Source organism: Squalius cephalus, assembly GCF_949319135.1.
Source record: "Squalius cephalus genome assembly, chromosome: 5".
NCBI lineage: Eukaryota > Metazoa > Chordata > Actinopteri > Cypriniformes > Leuciscidae > Squalius > Squalius cephalus.
The window spans coordinates 45,096,977-45,112,895 of NC_137126.1; the positions used below are offsets into that span (position 1 = coordinate 45,096,977).

A 15,919-nucleotide genomic window follows, 5' to 3' on the forward strand; every position below is an offset into this window, starting at 1 on the left:
GTAAGGAAAAAACAAAACATGATGATTCCCAAACTTTATCAAACTAAAAGCTTCTTATCATCAGATGGGACCAATCAAGAGTGGCCTCTGGTTAGGTTTGTTCATCTTTTCAAGCGTCTGTGCTCTTTTCCTAGTCCACTATCAAAGAGCTCCAGATAACAGCCATTCACAAAAGCCCTATCAGACAAACCCACACCTAGGGAATTCAGCGAGGAGGGGCAGAGTGTGAGAATGGAGGTAGGGACGTAAAATGACAGACAGGAGTATAGGGAGGGGTGAGGAACCGAGAGAGAGAGAGAGAGAGACAGCAGCATTTCTATGACCATCCTGGAGGTAGAAGATCACATCAGGAGACAGGATGCCAGGAACAGGGTCGTTTTGACGTGCATTCCCTGGAAACGCAGGAGGAATGAGTTTTGCCATGATAATGATTCCCAAATGGGATTAATAAAGTGCTCTATCTCACCATCAGAAGCTTCACATACTCGCCTAATTCCACAACTTAATGGTTTCTTCACTGGTCTTATGTGGAGTTCTCTGGAGCGAGAGGCATCCATGCACATTCACTGAGCAGCATGTTCCATGAGGAGTACCATGAGGAGATGGACAGTGAGTAAGAGTGTGTCTGCATGCTTATCGGTGTGTGTCGTGTATCTTCTCGCGGTCTCCGTCAGCTGTGGCCGCGCATGTCCCGTGCAGAAGGCTCTCAGGGTCGACAACTCTTCATCTTCATCCTCATCCTCATCCACCTCCACCTCAGGCCGGCATGTGCGCAGTTACGTGCACCTCCAGGGAGACGTGCGCCAGAGGAAACTCTTCTCCTTCCAGAAGTTCTTCCTTAGGATCGGGAAAGACGGGAGAGTCAACGGCACCAAGAGAAAAGACGATCCCTACAGTGAGTTACCTCAGAATACGTTCGCTTTATTCAGAATCACGTCGCTAATGGCCAAACAAAAACATCGTGATGTGAAATTTAATAACGTCTCTGTGAACATGATCAACTAGTCTGTTAAGAAAATATAGCTATTATTAATCAAGTTTAAATGCATAGTTTATAGTTGTATTAATCCTGATTAAAATGTAGGCTACATTTAAAATGTTTGAATGTTGGCTAGCATCTAGGCTAATCTTTTGGAAGTTATGAACTGAATTTTCATTTAGAATTCAATTGTGTCCAAAAAAATTATTCTGTTTTAATGTGAATATTAATATAGGCTAATAATAATAAGAAGAATTAAATTAGTTTGATATAATTAGTTTTAAACTCATTTAGAATAACTTCATTAATTACCTAACATAGCCTACATAGTTCAGATCAGTAGTTGATGTATTTTAAATATATATATATATATATATATATATATATATATATATATATATATATATATATATATGAAAATAAAGTTGAATGAATATATAACCTATTCAGTAATGTTAGATCCTTTTATTTATGGAAGTTATTATGAAGTGTTTCTGGATTAGGCTAAGTCATTGGGCACAAGTATTGAATATTGTGACATGAAATGAATTTTCATCATTAAATTAGATTGTTTTTAGATTTACCTCATGTGCCTTCACATATGAATCAAATTACCTCATGTGCATTCACATATGAATCAAAAGTTTTATGACATTTCTGTTTGAATGTTGAATTATTATGCTGCAATATTTGTTAATGACTTTTTTAAATACAATTTTTAGCAAATTGGTAGACATAAGAAAAACACCTGATGTGAATTCAGAGGTAATGGCTGTAATGAACCTCACAAGAATAATAATACTAATATTTAAACCCCATAAATGAAATTAGCTGCTCTAATAAAACAAACAAAATTAATGGGCCATTAAAGAATGGTGCTATTGGCTGTAATAACCTTTTAAATGCGTAATTGTGTCCTGCTGACACCCAGAAATCTGAGAGCAATTAACCCACATATTGCGGTAAATGTTTCCCCTGACACAGCAGAGGAAACACATCCCTTATAATGTGATCAAGGGTTACGCTTGTGCTTTCAATGGCTATATGTCCATAATAGAGTCAAGTGTCTGTTATTAGATAGTTTGTGGTTTGTTTCATGTATTATGAGCCCATCAGTGAAATGCAAAATATGTTTTGGTGTTTTACAAAGAACAAGTTAATTAGCCATTGCTCATATGGAGCCCATGTGCAGATAAGGGTCTTCCTGTTTCCTCTGTGTGTGTGTGTGTGTGTGTGTGTGTGTGTGTGTGTGTGTGTGTGTGTGTGTGTGTGTGTGTGTGTGTGTGTGTGTGTGTGTATGTGTGTATGTGTGTGTGTTTCCTTTTCAAAGACGCTGGGCATCTTGATTCAGAAGCGTGTGGTTGTTTTTGTCTGGTGCTTCTATAATCAAACTTTCTTTTTAAGGTCTCATTTGTTTCTGCTGTATAAAGCATGCAATGAGTTTCCTCTTGAGTTTCAGAAGAGATCTCCACTATGTCTCAAAGTGTACAAGATACCACAGACTGCCATCAAAAGTCTGAGATATTAAATATTTCTCATCAAATTCTTCCATGAGCTGCTCCACATTCATTTTACAGCTCTTTAACTTTATGACTATTCATATGGATTAGTTTAACAATCTCTTTATGAACTTTTTGAAGCATTAAAGTGTCAGTTGTGTAGCTGTCAATGGAGGCACAGAAAGCTCTCAGATTTCATCAAAAAGATCTTCATTTGTGTTCCGAAGATGAATGAAAGTCTTACGGGTTTGGAACGACATGAGGGTAATTAATGACAGAATTTAAATGTTTGGGTGAACTACCCCTTTTAAATGAAACATAAAGGAGTCTCTTGAGCTATAAAGGAGCAACCTCTGAGCAATAAAAGTTTGATATGAAGAACATATTTTGACAGAACCTCCTTAGCTTCTTCTATAAAAAAATGAAAAAATTAAACCTTTTATAGAAAGTGCACTCTTTAATTGTAATGTTTTTAGGTCATTAGAGATGCATGGAAATGTACCGTGTGTTTGAGTTGTCCCTGTTAGAGGGCAATGTGTGTTTGTGTAGCATCAGACATCACTGTGACATCTGACTGTGTAAACATGTAATCAAGCCCTCAGAGGTGATCAGGCGTTGAGAGGAAATGTCTGTCAGATCTGTGTGTGTGTGTGTGTGTGTGTGTGTGTGTGTGTGTGTGTGTGTGTGTGTGTGTGTGTGTGTGTGTGTGTGTGTGTGTGTGTGTCAGTTTCCTTCTGATAGCCTCATCTCTGATAAAACAACAGACACAAAACACTCAGCCAGAATACACAAATCCACACCAAGCTGTGAATTGAAACATCATCAGCAATCATCAGGTGATCAAACTGTTTTCTCTTGCTGGATGATAAAATTAAAAATGGGGGAAAACAGACTTACACTGAAGGAAGGACTCAATCCATATCATTTGACCACCACCCAGAACACCCTAGCAACCACCCAGAACACCCTAGCAACCGCTCAGAACACAATTCCAACTACTTAGATACCACTCTTAACATCCTAGTAAACACCAACCGCTCAGAATGCTATTGTAACCACTTGTCTACACACTTAGAACATCCTAACAACTATCAGAACATCCTAGCAACCACTTAGAACATCCTAGCAACCCCCTAACAAGCACTTAAAACATAGCAACCCCCTAACAATCACTCAGAACATCCAACCCCCTAACAATCACTCAAAAGATAGCAAATACCTAGCAATCACTCAGAACATCCTAGCAACCCCCTAACAAGCACTTAAAACATAGCAACCCCCTAACAATCACTCAAAACATCCAACCCCCTAACAGTCACTCAGAACATCCTAGCAACCCCCTAACAATCACTCAGAAGATAGCAACCACCTAGCAACCACTCAGAACATCATAGCAACCCCCTAACAATCACTCAGAACATAGCAACCACCAAGCAACCACTCAGAACATCCTAGCAACCCCCTAGCAATCACTCAGAACATAGCAACCACCTAGCAACCACTCAGAACATCCTAGCAACCCCCTAACAATCACTCAGAACATAGCAACCACATAACAACCACTCAGATCATCCTAGCAATCACTCAGTACATCAGCAGTGCACTATCAAGCACATGGAACACCTCAGCATTGTGGCAGTGCGTTTACATGAGTAAGCTCTAGTTTTATGTGTTTTTATTAGCAAGTGTTCCTTAGAAAAAACATTTTAGTGTTTAACTAAAGGCATACACGCATCTCTCAAAAGCTATGTGCTGTCCTTTTAAATTTCACAACTCATTTATTCATAAGAGAGTAGCTAATTTAAGCGGTGTACAGCACAGCTGCTTGCTCTTATGTCTATAGGGGTGAGCACATGTTACTCGTGTGTGTGTGTGTGTGCATGTGTGTGTGTACATGTGTCGGGAACAGCAGCAGTAATACACATGTTCTCACTTAACTGCTCTCAACTTTAACTAGCCCTAAAGAGCCTCATGAGAGACTGAAACATCACATTCGGTTAAAGTTTCTTGATAGTGAGAACAAATGTGACAGTGTTCAACATGTAATCCCAGAGGACAATGTTACTGCTCGAAGATATCGACTTCATCTCAGATGTTTATCCTAGAAGTAAAAATAGACACAAATGAAACAATTGTTGACGCACAGTAAAAGTACAGAGTTGTGCCCTCTTTTGCTCTGAACTTGATGAGAAATGTCTGAATTCATATTGAGATCTCTGACTTTTGATCGCAGGTTTAGTATCTTGAGCAAATCTGATCAGAAAAACAGTCTGATTCACTGTTGAAACACAAGGGTGAACTATTTGAGAGGCAGGAAACATCATTGTACACTATACTTTTCAAAAGTTGGGGGTGTAATATTTTTAACGTTTTTAAAGAATTTGACCATTAATTTGACCAAAAATGCAGTAAAAACAGTAATATTGTGAAATATTACAATTTAAAATAAGTTTTCTATTTCAATATTTTTTTGCATGTAATTTATTCCTGTGATCAAATCTGAATTTTCAGCATCATTACTCCAGTCTTCAGTGTCACATGATCCTTCAGAAATCATTAAATTTAATCTTCTAATTCTTGTTATCATCAATGTCAAAAACAGTTGTGCTGCTTAATATTTCTGCAGAAACCGTAACAAATAGAAAATTCGTAATTGATGAATAGAAAGTTCAAGGTAATGGCATTTATTTGAAATAGAAATCTTTTGTAACTACTTTTTTTGTAACTACATTTTGGAATTTTTTTAATGGTTGATAAAAGCTTGGACTTTTCTTTCACTGCTGTAAGATTTTACATTTTGACATATTTTGAACATATTTGATGAACACACATGTAGTGCATGACATCCTGAACCATACGGATACGTCCGAGCGAGAAACAGGGCGGCTACTGTTCGAGTTTTATGAATGGCGTGATCAAAGGTGAGCGTCTTTCACATTCAGCAATGGCCTCCGACAAAAGAATAATCCTCCGCGGGTGAAATTACACTAGTCTTTCTAGCACAGATCCAGTGTTGGTGGAAATGGATACTGCAGTAGTGATGCTGTCCTTAGGCAAGACATGATTTGGGAAACACTGGCCTTTGAGGTGCGTTTGAAAAGACACCGTTAGCTGGGAAAAACAGAAACAAGGGATCTGAGAGGGGTGTGACATCATTCTGATGACCCATGATGCAGAACAACTCATGCCAAAAACGTATTATCTATGTTTCGGAGAATGTTAGATGTAGGTCATTGGAGTAATGTAATGCTAAAAGAAATATCACTACAAAAGTGTTTTGGGTCAGGAAGAAATACATGCTTTTATTCAGCATGAACACATTAAATTGATTAAAAGTGACAGTAAAGACATTTATAAGGGTACAAAATATTTCTATTTCAAATAAACACTGTTCTTTTAAGCTTTCTATTCATCAAATAATCCAGAAATATCATCATATTAGAATGATTTCTGAAGGATTTTGTGATTGAAGACTGCAATGATGCTGAAAATTCAGATTTGCATCACAGGAATAAATTACATATGAAAATATATTACAATCTGAATACATTATGTAATCAAAAGCAGTTGTTAAGAGTCACATCAAGTAAAAAAGCATCCATATAGCAACCTTAAATCAACATCATGTTCCTGTATGATTCATCATTGCATAATAATCAGTTTCAAATCAGTTTTATTTACTTTTACTGTCATTTATTTACTTATTTTTGTCCTGTTTCACATTCAAAAATATGTCACATTACACAAGTAAAATAACAATAAAAGGTTTCATGTTGATTTTAAGCAACAGCACATTAACATTTTTTGTCTGTAGAAAAAAGCATTTGTACCTCCACAACACCAATTGTAATTTTAAAGATTAAAAATGGTTAGATATGAATGTCTCACAATACATTTGAGCATTATTTGTTCTATGCAAAAAAATAATAATAATTGAAAAGGACAACTTTGCTGTTGTCCTACACTGGCAGATCCTGATTTCACCAAGTACAACATGTTCTTGGATCAGCATCTTTGTAAATCCTGAAACAACATTCCAATCAACCAATCAGATTTGAGGGACAAGTTTACGGTTTATGTCAAGTTTAGGCTTACAAACAGGGTTAGGTGCTTCTACTTCAGTGTTATTCACCTTCCTCTGATAGGTTATGGGGCTAGGGATATGTTTAGGATTATTTTTACGAACAGGAATGTTGTTCCAGGATCAACAAAATATATTGACCCAGAAACGCATCTAACTCGGCAAAATCAGGACGTGCCCTACACTGAGTGTGGCAAATTGAATTGTATGTAAAAGTCTTGGGGAATTGAATCAGACTGATGATTATAGCGCAGTGGGGGTGTTTAACTCAGCGTCTGGTCTGTCCTTGTGAGAGACTCCAACAGATTTATGAGCTTTTATGTGGATTCCAGTGTAAAGCTGTCCCACGTGTATCCTGATCCTGTTTGATAAAGCAGAAGTCTGCTGTCTGTCTGACTGGAACAGGGTTTGATGCTAATAAGGGCTCATGCTAACTAAACCACATGCTAAAAAGGCCAATTAACAAAACAAACAGACAGTTATATTTACTGAATATTAGTTTTAAAAGCGTTTTTTCTTACTTGTGTGAACGTTGGAGAAAACAATAAGCAGTTTTTTATCATTTTATCAATTATATGTCAACCTATATGTCAACTAACTCTCATTAGAGTACTAGTTAAGTATTAGTAGACTGTAAGGGACTAGGGTTAGTAGAATAAGTTGACATGTAGTTGCAAAGTTACTTATGGTCAGTAGGATGTCTGTTGGTGGAGCATCAAAATAAAGTGTTATAAAGCAGATATTAAGCAGATGGTCTACTCATACTTTAATGAGAGTTAGTTGATATGCATTGGTGCAACGTTACATATAGCCATAGAATGTGTAAAGGGGACCATCAAAATAAAGTGTTACCAATGTGACTTTTGAAACCATCTGTAGTAAGTGCAGTTGTAACGTTATCAAAACGTTAGATTAACGTCCAAGGCCTCGTTTACACCTGATATTAAGAAGGGTTTTGGTCGATTGGATCTCAAGTGGACGACGGTAAATACAGGAGTAAACAGGGTCTAAAACTCTTTGAGCTTGTCCGCTTTTGACCACTTCTAGAGGAAGTTGAAAATGCGTTCGTTTGGATTGATTTCGTAGTGTAAACGCTCATGTGGTCGAGTGTGTTCAAACAGACACAAAAGACCATCTACGTCTACTGACCTAATGAGTAACATTATAGGAAGAGCCATAGCCAGACGGGATTTAAACTGTCGGCTGAAGACCCAAGTTTGGTTTGAAGGTGAAAAATGTACCAATCACAATGTTCTCTCACCATTCCTGATTTCTAACACACACTCACAGTGTTCGGCTGGTCTTGCGGCTGTCAGAGCAGAAATGAAACCTGATGATCTCCGTGTGTTTTTCCATTGTCTTCAGGTGTGTTCATATGTAAATTGCATGAGCTTACTTGGTCAATTAGATCGAAAGATCTGAAAAAGCCCATACATTTACATACATAGACCGTCCCCTCGAAGAAATCAAAAGTGGTTGGAAGTGGACAAAAGACTAAGAGATGGATTAAAACACCAGGTGTAAACAGGGAAACGTCAAAGTATAGTCAAGTTATGTTTACCATTTTACAAATAAATAAAAAAAACATTAAATTATAAAAATTGAAAATCTTGAAGGAGTCAGCGGCGAATTAGTCTTCTGGGTTATGACAGCATACCTGCACCACCCTGCACCATTGAATATGAAATTTTGAAGTAGAAAGACTGAAATACTTTTCTCATGTAAAACAAGTAGTCTTATTTACAACTTTGAAAAAACATGTTTTACAGTGTACGCAATGCATGGTATTTTTTGTAGTAGCATAGAAATACCATGTTTTATTGAACACTGGCTTTCTTTGAAGGACGTATTTAGCCCAGTTGTGTATTCCTTTTGTGTAAAGACTAAATATCAGCGATGACGGGGTTTATTTGTTGCGTCTGCTATCATGTCTTCAAACATCCTCAGTGTCGTTGTCTCAGGAAGCAGTCGGGACGCTTCAGGCATGAGCCGGACGTACAGGAGACCACCAGTACAGTGCGAGATCGCTGCCATGTGTGCCACAGATGCCTTCACAACTCCACCAACACAATAAAACCAAACCAAGCGCCTCCATATCACTGACAAATAGGCATGATGCAATGCTGTTTTGTAATCTCAGAAAATACAACTGTTGATTTAGCTTTTTTTAGGCACCAGACATCATCATCCCAGCACAAAAACACGGCCAGTTTTGGCAGAGCGCTGTGGAAAATGCACGTCTGCGCAAACAACTGCAAGCCAAAGACGCAGCGTTTAGTAACGTGCAGCAGAGCATGACGCGCGAGGGAAAACAACAGCGTGCGAAGACAAACCAGGGCAGATAGACCCAGTTTAAAGCTGACCTCCTGGTGCGCTGCTCGACATCTGCTGAGGGCTTTCTCGCCTTCGGTCGCTCTCGCAGGTGTTTGGCTCGAAAGGTGGGATTACGAACACATTTACTGTAATGGCTTGGCTTGTTCTCCCACCTCTCTTTTGTGGTTAGTTAAGTGTGGCCTCACTGACATGGAACTTCAAAGTGTGGCTCTGTGTAGAAATTAGTGCTGTTTTTGTTCATTTTAGTGTAAAAGTGCAGTCATCAAAACTGTGAAATTACACAAATTGAGGTATGGGAAATAAATAGGGACCAGAACATGCAAAAAAAAAAGGTATTTTAGCTTCTTCTCTGACTAGATTCTAGCTCTGCAACTCTGGACATTTGCAGATCCTGATTTCACCCAAGACAACATCTTTGTTGATCCTGATGATTCCAATCAACCAATCAGATTTGAGGGAAACGTTTACAGTTTATGTCAAGTTTAGGGTTTCAAACAGGGTTAGGTGCTTCTACATCAGTGTTATTCACCTATCTTTTCCCTCTGATTTTAGGGATACGTTATGGATAGGGTAATTTTCGGACAGGAATGTTGTTCCAGGATCAACAAAATATGTTGACCCACATCTCGGCAAAATCAGGACGTGCCTGCCATTTATCATCCAACTTTATGAGGTGCATCTTGGGATGCTTTTTAAACATTATGATGCAGTATTAGTGAGATAGCCTATTATAGTTTTTTATTAATTATTTGCATTCGTTTTTATTTTTACGTTTCCCAATTTGTTTGTTTATGCCATTTTGATGACTTTTTTATTCATTTTTATTTTAGTTTTAGTTATTCAAGTACATCAATGAAAACTAAATGAAACTGAGAAAAGTTTCCATGCCAACTAGCTGAAATAAAATAAGTTGAATTTTTTATACATTTTATTTCAGTTAACATAATACTTTTAATTTCAGTTAACTAATAACCCTGGTATGATGGACATTTATTGGCTGCTTTTATTTTGCTCTCCTCTCAAAATCATCCATAAAAAAAGTAGTTTTGTAAAGCACTTCATATGTAACCACAATTTATAACATTTCCCAGCATGTATTTAAGCATCAGCCTACTTCAACTTTTACTAGTCAACTTTTTTGACTAGTAGGGATTCTATATTTTGGGGACAAATTTGGACAAAAGTGACCAAAACCTGACAAAATCTCCTCATTTGTAAATCTGGTATAAAAATAAAGCAATTAAAGTTTTTTTTAAAATGTAAAAATGCTGAAAGTTTTGTGTGATGGGTAGGTTTAGGGATAGGGTTAGTGTAAGGGGAGAGAATATGCAGTTTGTACAGTATAAAAACCATTACGTCTATGGAATATCCCCATTTAGTTTGATAAGTAAATGTGTGTGTGTGTGTGTGTGTGTGTGTGTGTGTGTGTGTGTGTGTGTGTGTGTGTGTGTGTGTGTGTGTGTGTGTGTGTGTGTGGTACAAGCATATGGCAGGCTGACATGCGTGCTTAATTTCACATGAACTTGTTGGTGGTTGGAGTCTGAATGTGTGTGTGTGTGTGTGTGTGTGTGTGTGTGTGTGTGTGGGAGAGCTTCATTCAGCTTTTTGCAGTAGGCTTCAGCCTGGTGTCGCTCTCATCTTTGATCACTGATCATTGAAGCTTCTCTAATCCGTCTCACTGTCATCCTGTCTGTGTCGTTCCTTCCTTTCATGCTTTCATCCCAGCGCTGAGAGGACACAGAGCACTCAGATAGTTTTACCGTCTCACTTGATACCTGCAACCCGAGACCCCAATGGAGCCACTTCACACACACACACGCACACACACGCACACACACGTACACGGACAGATGAGTGCAAACGCTACCTGCGGACATATATTCGCTCGCTCGCATGAAATAAATGTTGTCTGATATTGTTGTTTGAATTTTTTTTATGTTATGGCTGAAAACCAATTGATTACAAATTAAAAAAAAGAAAAAAGTTAAACCCACTACAGTTCTAGAATTTTATGTATGAAACGACAAGTGAAATACACAAGTGAAATTAGACAATATACAGTTGAAAACGGATAACTGCTTATTAGAATCTTAAAATTAAAAAATAAATTTGAATTGGGGAAAAATAATCACAAATGAGTTCTCTTTAATATCTCAATTGTTTCTCATAAACATCAGGGGGATTAAAGGGAGAACAAATGGAGAAATTCTGACATATAATTAGAGAAAATTTGGCCAAACAATTATCATTAGGTTATGACAATATGACATTAAATAATTTCATAATATTTAAAAAAAATAATAATTTCATTCATTTTAGTTTTAGATTTAGTTCTGTGTTTTGCCGGTTTAAAAAAAAGAAGATTTTATTCATTCAGTTTTAGTTATTTTAGTACATCAGGTTAAACTAAATGAAATTTTGAAATTTTGAATTTTTTTTAAATGTAGATAAAAGTTGTTTTTTTATCATTTATTTTAGTTAGACCTCTGATTTCCCCAAAAATAAATATTGAAAATATATTATTTTATCCTTAAAATATATATGACAGATAAAATTAATATTATAAATTACAAATGTATATGTATATATACATATCATTTTATCTGTCATATTTAAAAGATAAATTCATAATCATTATTCATTAATTCAGTATTTAATAATTATTATTTAATATTCATTTAATAGTTTAATTTTATGTGTATACAAACAAAACAAATACATTAAACAAGAGATTGAGATTTCTCATTAAATGTCTTTCTCATTTCAAAAATGCAGGACAAAGTTGATTTTCCGCGGATGATCTGCATCCATCAGCATCAAACTGATATCGACAATTAGGAAAAACACAAATATTGACTGATAGTGATGTGCTCACTGATCACATATAAAATAAAACGTAACATAACCCAATGCCACACCGACTCTCTCAGGATGAAGTGAACAGGAGTGTTTTAGATCTGAGGAAGCTCTTGGTAGGAGGGCAGCACATCTGTCCAGAGGAGCAGCTTCAGCTGTCGTGAGAGAAGCATCTTTCCACACTTCTACTCTGATCAAAGAGCAGCCGCACAAACCCCCCCGCAACCGCAGCCCCAGGGTTCACACTCGCTGCCACTGGGGTTATCACAGTCTGATAACCAGCGTCACATGCTCCGGTGTGTGTGTGTGTGTGTGTGTGTGTGTGTGTTGACAACTGAACTAAAACCTGCCAGTGAGCAAAGGTCAAACAAAACTGTAATTTCACCTCTGACCTCTTCACAGAAACACACACATGCACACATCCTTTGATTTGTTCCCCAAAATGTTACTCCTTATTGAGGTTAATAATTTAAATGTTTTTACAATTGCTGAAGAAAAAGCGAGGAGTGTTTGCTCATGCAAGAGTCACGTTGTTGCAAGCTAAAACTGAACTAAACTAAACATGAAATAGTTAACCTAAATAGTTTGCACTGTTTCACATGAAGGCCTCTGTATTGTTAACGTGTTGTGTATTTCAGGTATTTTGGAGATCACGTCAGTGGATGTTGGGATCGTTGCCATCAGAGGTCTCGGCAGTAACCTGTACCTGGCTCTCAGTAAGAGAGGAGAACTGTACGGAGCGGTGGGTGTCCTGCACCAAATCTCAAAATCAAAATACACCTGGAGTTTAGTCTAGGTTTTTTTAAACTGGGGTTATGGGAATATTTAGTGAGCCACAATGGGGTGCTGAAATAAAATAAAATAAAATAATAAAATTGTACTATTTAAATGTATTTAATTTATTAATTATTAAATTATTTGATTATATTGTCAGACAGTTTATTTACATAGTTGACATTTCTGTTACTTAATTTAAATATAATATTTTAAACATACTATTAATATTGTTATTTATCACAGTATAAATAGGGCTTCATACATGAAAACATATTGCTTATATTTTAGGAGTTCTACAAATGAAACTTCATATCTAGGGGTCCATAACAGCAACGAGTTTGAAACCCCCTGTTTTAGGCTGTACCCGCTGAAAAATAAGGTGTTGTGTGTAATTTCTGCAGCACTGTCTGTCATTGGTCAAACAAACACGTAGCCCCGCCCCAAACTCACGCCATTGGTTGAGTTAGTGTTGCTGACACAGTCAAGGGCTGCGTCCGAAATCACATACTCTCTTGAGTAGGTACTTATTTTTGAATAAGTAATTACTTCACAACCACTAAAAAAGTATAGTATGTGAGTGTGTGTATGAATGTAATCTGGACGTACTACATCCGCCATGCTGTCATTATCATGTGACCCTCCACCATTCACAAATCCTCTCCCGTGGCCTCATGAGATAGTAAAGTGTCCATCATATGCACACTTCAGCTCACTGGCAGTAGAAGGTCATCTGGGGACTTTTTGCCTACTCTTTTATGAACTGCGAATTCAGACATACTTCTTTTGTCGTAGGGAAGTATGCGATTTAAGATGCAGCCAATGCTTTTTTGAGGGAAAATGTTCAAATAGCTCACTTATTTTAGTATTCAATACAATAAACACATCACCTTTAACATGTGTGATAAACTTAACCACATGTGATAAAGCGATAAGTGATTGAGAATGAGATTTATTCACACCAGACCATGTTGGACCAACAATGTTTCAAAAACCAGCATGACTGTGGCCTGGTTTTCCTTGCTGGAAATCTAATGAACTCTTTGTTTCTTGCATTTCAGAGAAACTATGGTGTGAACTGCCGTCTGAAGGAGCGCATCGAGGAGAACGGGTATAACACGTACGCATCCGCCGAGTGGAGGAACAAGAAACGACAGATGTTTGTAGGTCTGAACGCTCATGGGAAGTCTCTGCGTGGGAGAAAAACCCGCAGGAAGAACACAGCTACACACTTCTTACCCATAATGCTGTGACTTTAGTTCTGCAATGCTGACGGGATGGAGAGAGAGACTTTGTCCACACGCGCCTCTCTTTGCTTGCTCCTTCATTATTACTTTATGCTCATGCCAGCTGATATTAAGTGGTAAACATTCTCAAAACAGCAAAGTTCATGATGTTTCATTTCCATTGTGCGTTATTCCAGTGATCAGTTATTGTGGATTATGTGTGCAAGAGTTTCCTTCAAGCTCTCTTCAATAGGATCATATTTCTAAGATCATTTATTATTTCTAATGGACATGAAGATCGTGTATAGGAGCGGCTCTACGGCTGAATGCGTCGCACTGGGAAAGATAGTGGGGATGTACAGTATATGGGGAATTTGTATCTTCAGTTTTGGACTGCTTTGAAATAACTATATTATTTATTTGTATTGTATTTAAATAAAATACTCTAAAAACATATTAAAAGCATATCAAATGGATAACCTCTTCCTGTGAAATAAAGTCTATTTTGTTATCCTCCTGCAGAGCATCTTGTGCCGTGTTTCATGTTCACGTCCCAGACTGGAGGAATAAGAAGCACACATGTGGGTGAATCTCACTCAATGTTCAGGTCAACCCAAAATCAAAAGAACATTTTGAAAAGTAAATAAAGCATATTTCAATTTTCATTTTCATGATAATTAAGCACAAGTGTCATTAACATTTTGTATAAAAAAATTTATTCCATTATTCATATTAGTAATTCTCTTTAGATTCTTATTAATCCAGTCATTTATTACAAAATTACTGTAAAATAAGACCCCCCCCCCCCCCCCCCAGTACAATCTTATCAGGGTTATTAATGTTAACTAAAGCTAAAACTAATAAAATATTTTCATTCACTGACATATAAATATTATATGTAATAAATATTAACATTAAACTAAAATGTTGGCTTGGCAAATAAGTTGAAGCACTAAAATGAATAAATAAAATGGAAATAAATAAAAACTTTTAATGATTATGATAATAAAATGTGGACTAATGAGGCTTCCACGTTAAAAAAACTAAAATTAAAAGTATAAAAAATTTAATTAAACCCAAAAAATTACATAAATAAAAATCACATGAATTAATAAATTACATAAATGAATAAAAATGACAAAAGCACATACAAGAAAATTCTGGAAAAAAAAATACTAAAAGAAAAATGGAAAATATATATATATATTTTTTAAATTAAAAGTATAACAATTGTTAAAAAACCTAAAGAAATGACATAAATAAAATTTGCATGAACTAATAAATGACATTAATAAAAAATTAAATAACAAATTCATCAAAATGACAAAAGCACATACAATAAAATGACTAAACATTTAAATAAAATTACAATAAAAACCTGAGAATATAAAAATAGTATGTAAATAATACTAAAATATCAATGCAATCTATAAATATTTTACATTTAATCATATACAATGAGAGTGAGGGATTTTATTTAATTTTTGCATTATAATAATGTATCCATTAATGGTAAAGATATGCAGTGGGGTGATTGAATTTCCCGTAATAACACTTGGGAATCATTACCGTTGCGGATAGAACAACACTTCCAACACTTACAACACCTCCAACACTTACAACAGCCCAGAGAGAAGTCTGGCTGAACTGACACATACAAAACAAAGTTAAACACACTAACCATTACATTTTCCACTCGCTCCTTGTCTCCAACAAATCATTTGTTTAGTTTCACACCTATTGCATCCACTTGCAAAAGCAGTTGTTCCGTTTCCTTTACAGATAAAAACATTCAGTAACGGGAACTAAATCCTGCTATCTTTTATCTAAATAGTTCTAGATAATTGGGGGAGCGAAAGGCGCTCACTCAAATAATGTGATCCAGCTTGGAGAAACAAGTGGAAAAAGACTTGGGGCGAGTCTTCTAATGAATGCTTATGTTGAGCGGCCGACTCTGACACACGGGGTGTTAATGGTTTCGTCCCAGTGACTCGGGTGGAGAGGCCGCCGTGGCCTGTTGAAGCCTTATGGGGGTCAGGCCTGGTTTATAGGGGCCCGGGCCCTTCCTTATTAGTGACTGTCATGCTGCTTCAGTCTGGGCAGAGTGTGTGTGTGACGTTCTCTGAATCACTCCTGCTGTCATCAGACATCACACCAACATTACCCTTGA

The 15,919-nt window shown here is 36.7% G+C and overlaps 1 protein-coding gene across 1 annotated transcript; it reads left to right on the forward strand.

Moving 5' to 3' along the window:
* Window positions 1-387: 387 nt before the first annotated feature.
* Window positions 388-14,269, forward strand: fgf10b (fibroblast growth factor 10b). Its single transcript, XM_079872516.1, has 3 exons — window positions 388-895; window positions 12,388-12,491; window positions 13,585-14,269. Exons 1-3 carry the CDS (start codon window positions 583-585, stop codon window positions 13,774-13,776), a joined length of 609 nt encoding a protein of 202 aa, XP_079728642.1. The 5' UTR covers window positions 388-582; the 3' UTR covers window positions 13,777-14,269.
* The last annotated feature ends 1,650 nt before the right edge of the window (window positions 14,270-15,919 follow it).

Bases quoted from the DNA above. Each gene is read 5' to 3' on its own strand.
- fgf10b (XM_079872516.1), top strand. From the start codon at position 583: ATGAGGAGTACCATGAGGAGATGGACAGTGAGTAAGAGTGTGTCTGCA. The intron at 896-12,387 runs GTGAGTTACCTC...TGTGTATTTCAG, and splicing joins GAGAAAAGACGATCCCTACA to GTATTTTGGAGATCACGTCA. The intron at 12,492-13,584 runs GTGGGTGTCCTG...CTTGCATTTCAG, and splicing joins GAGGAGAACTGTACGGAGCG to AGAAACTATGGTGTGAACTG.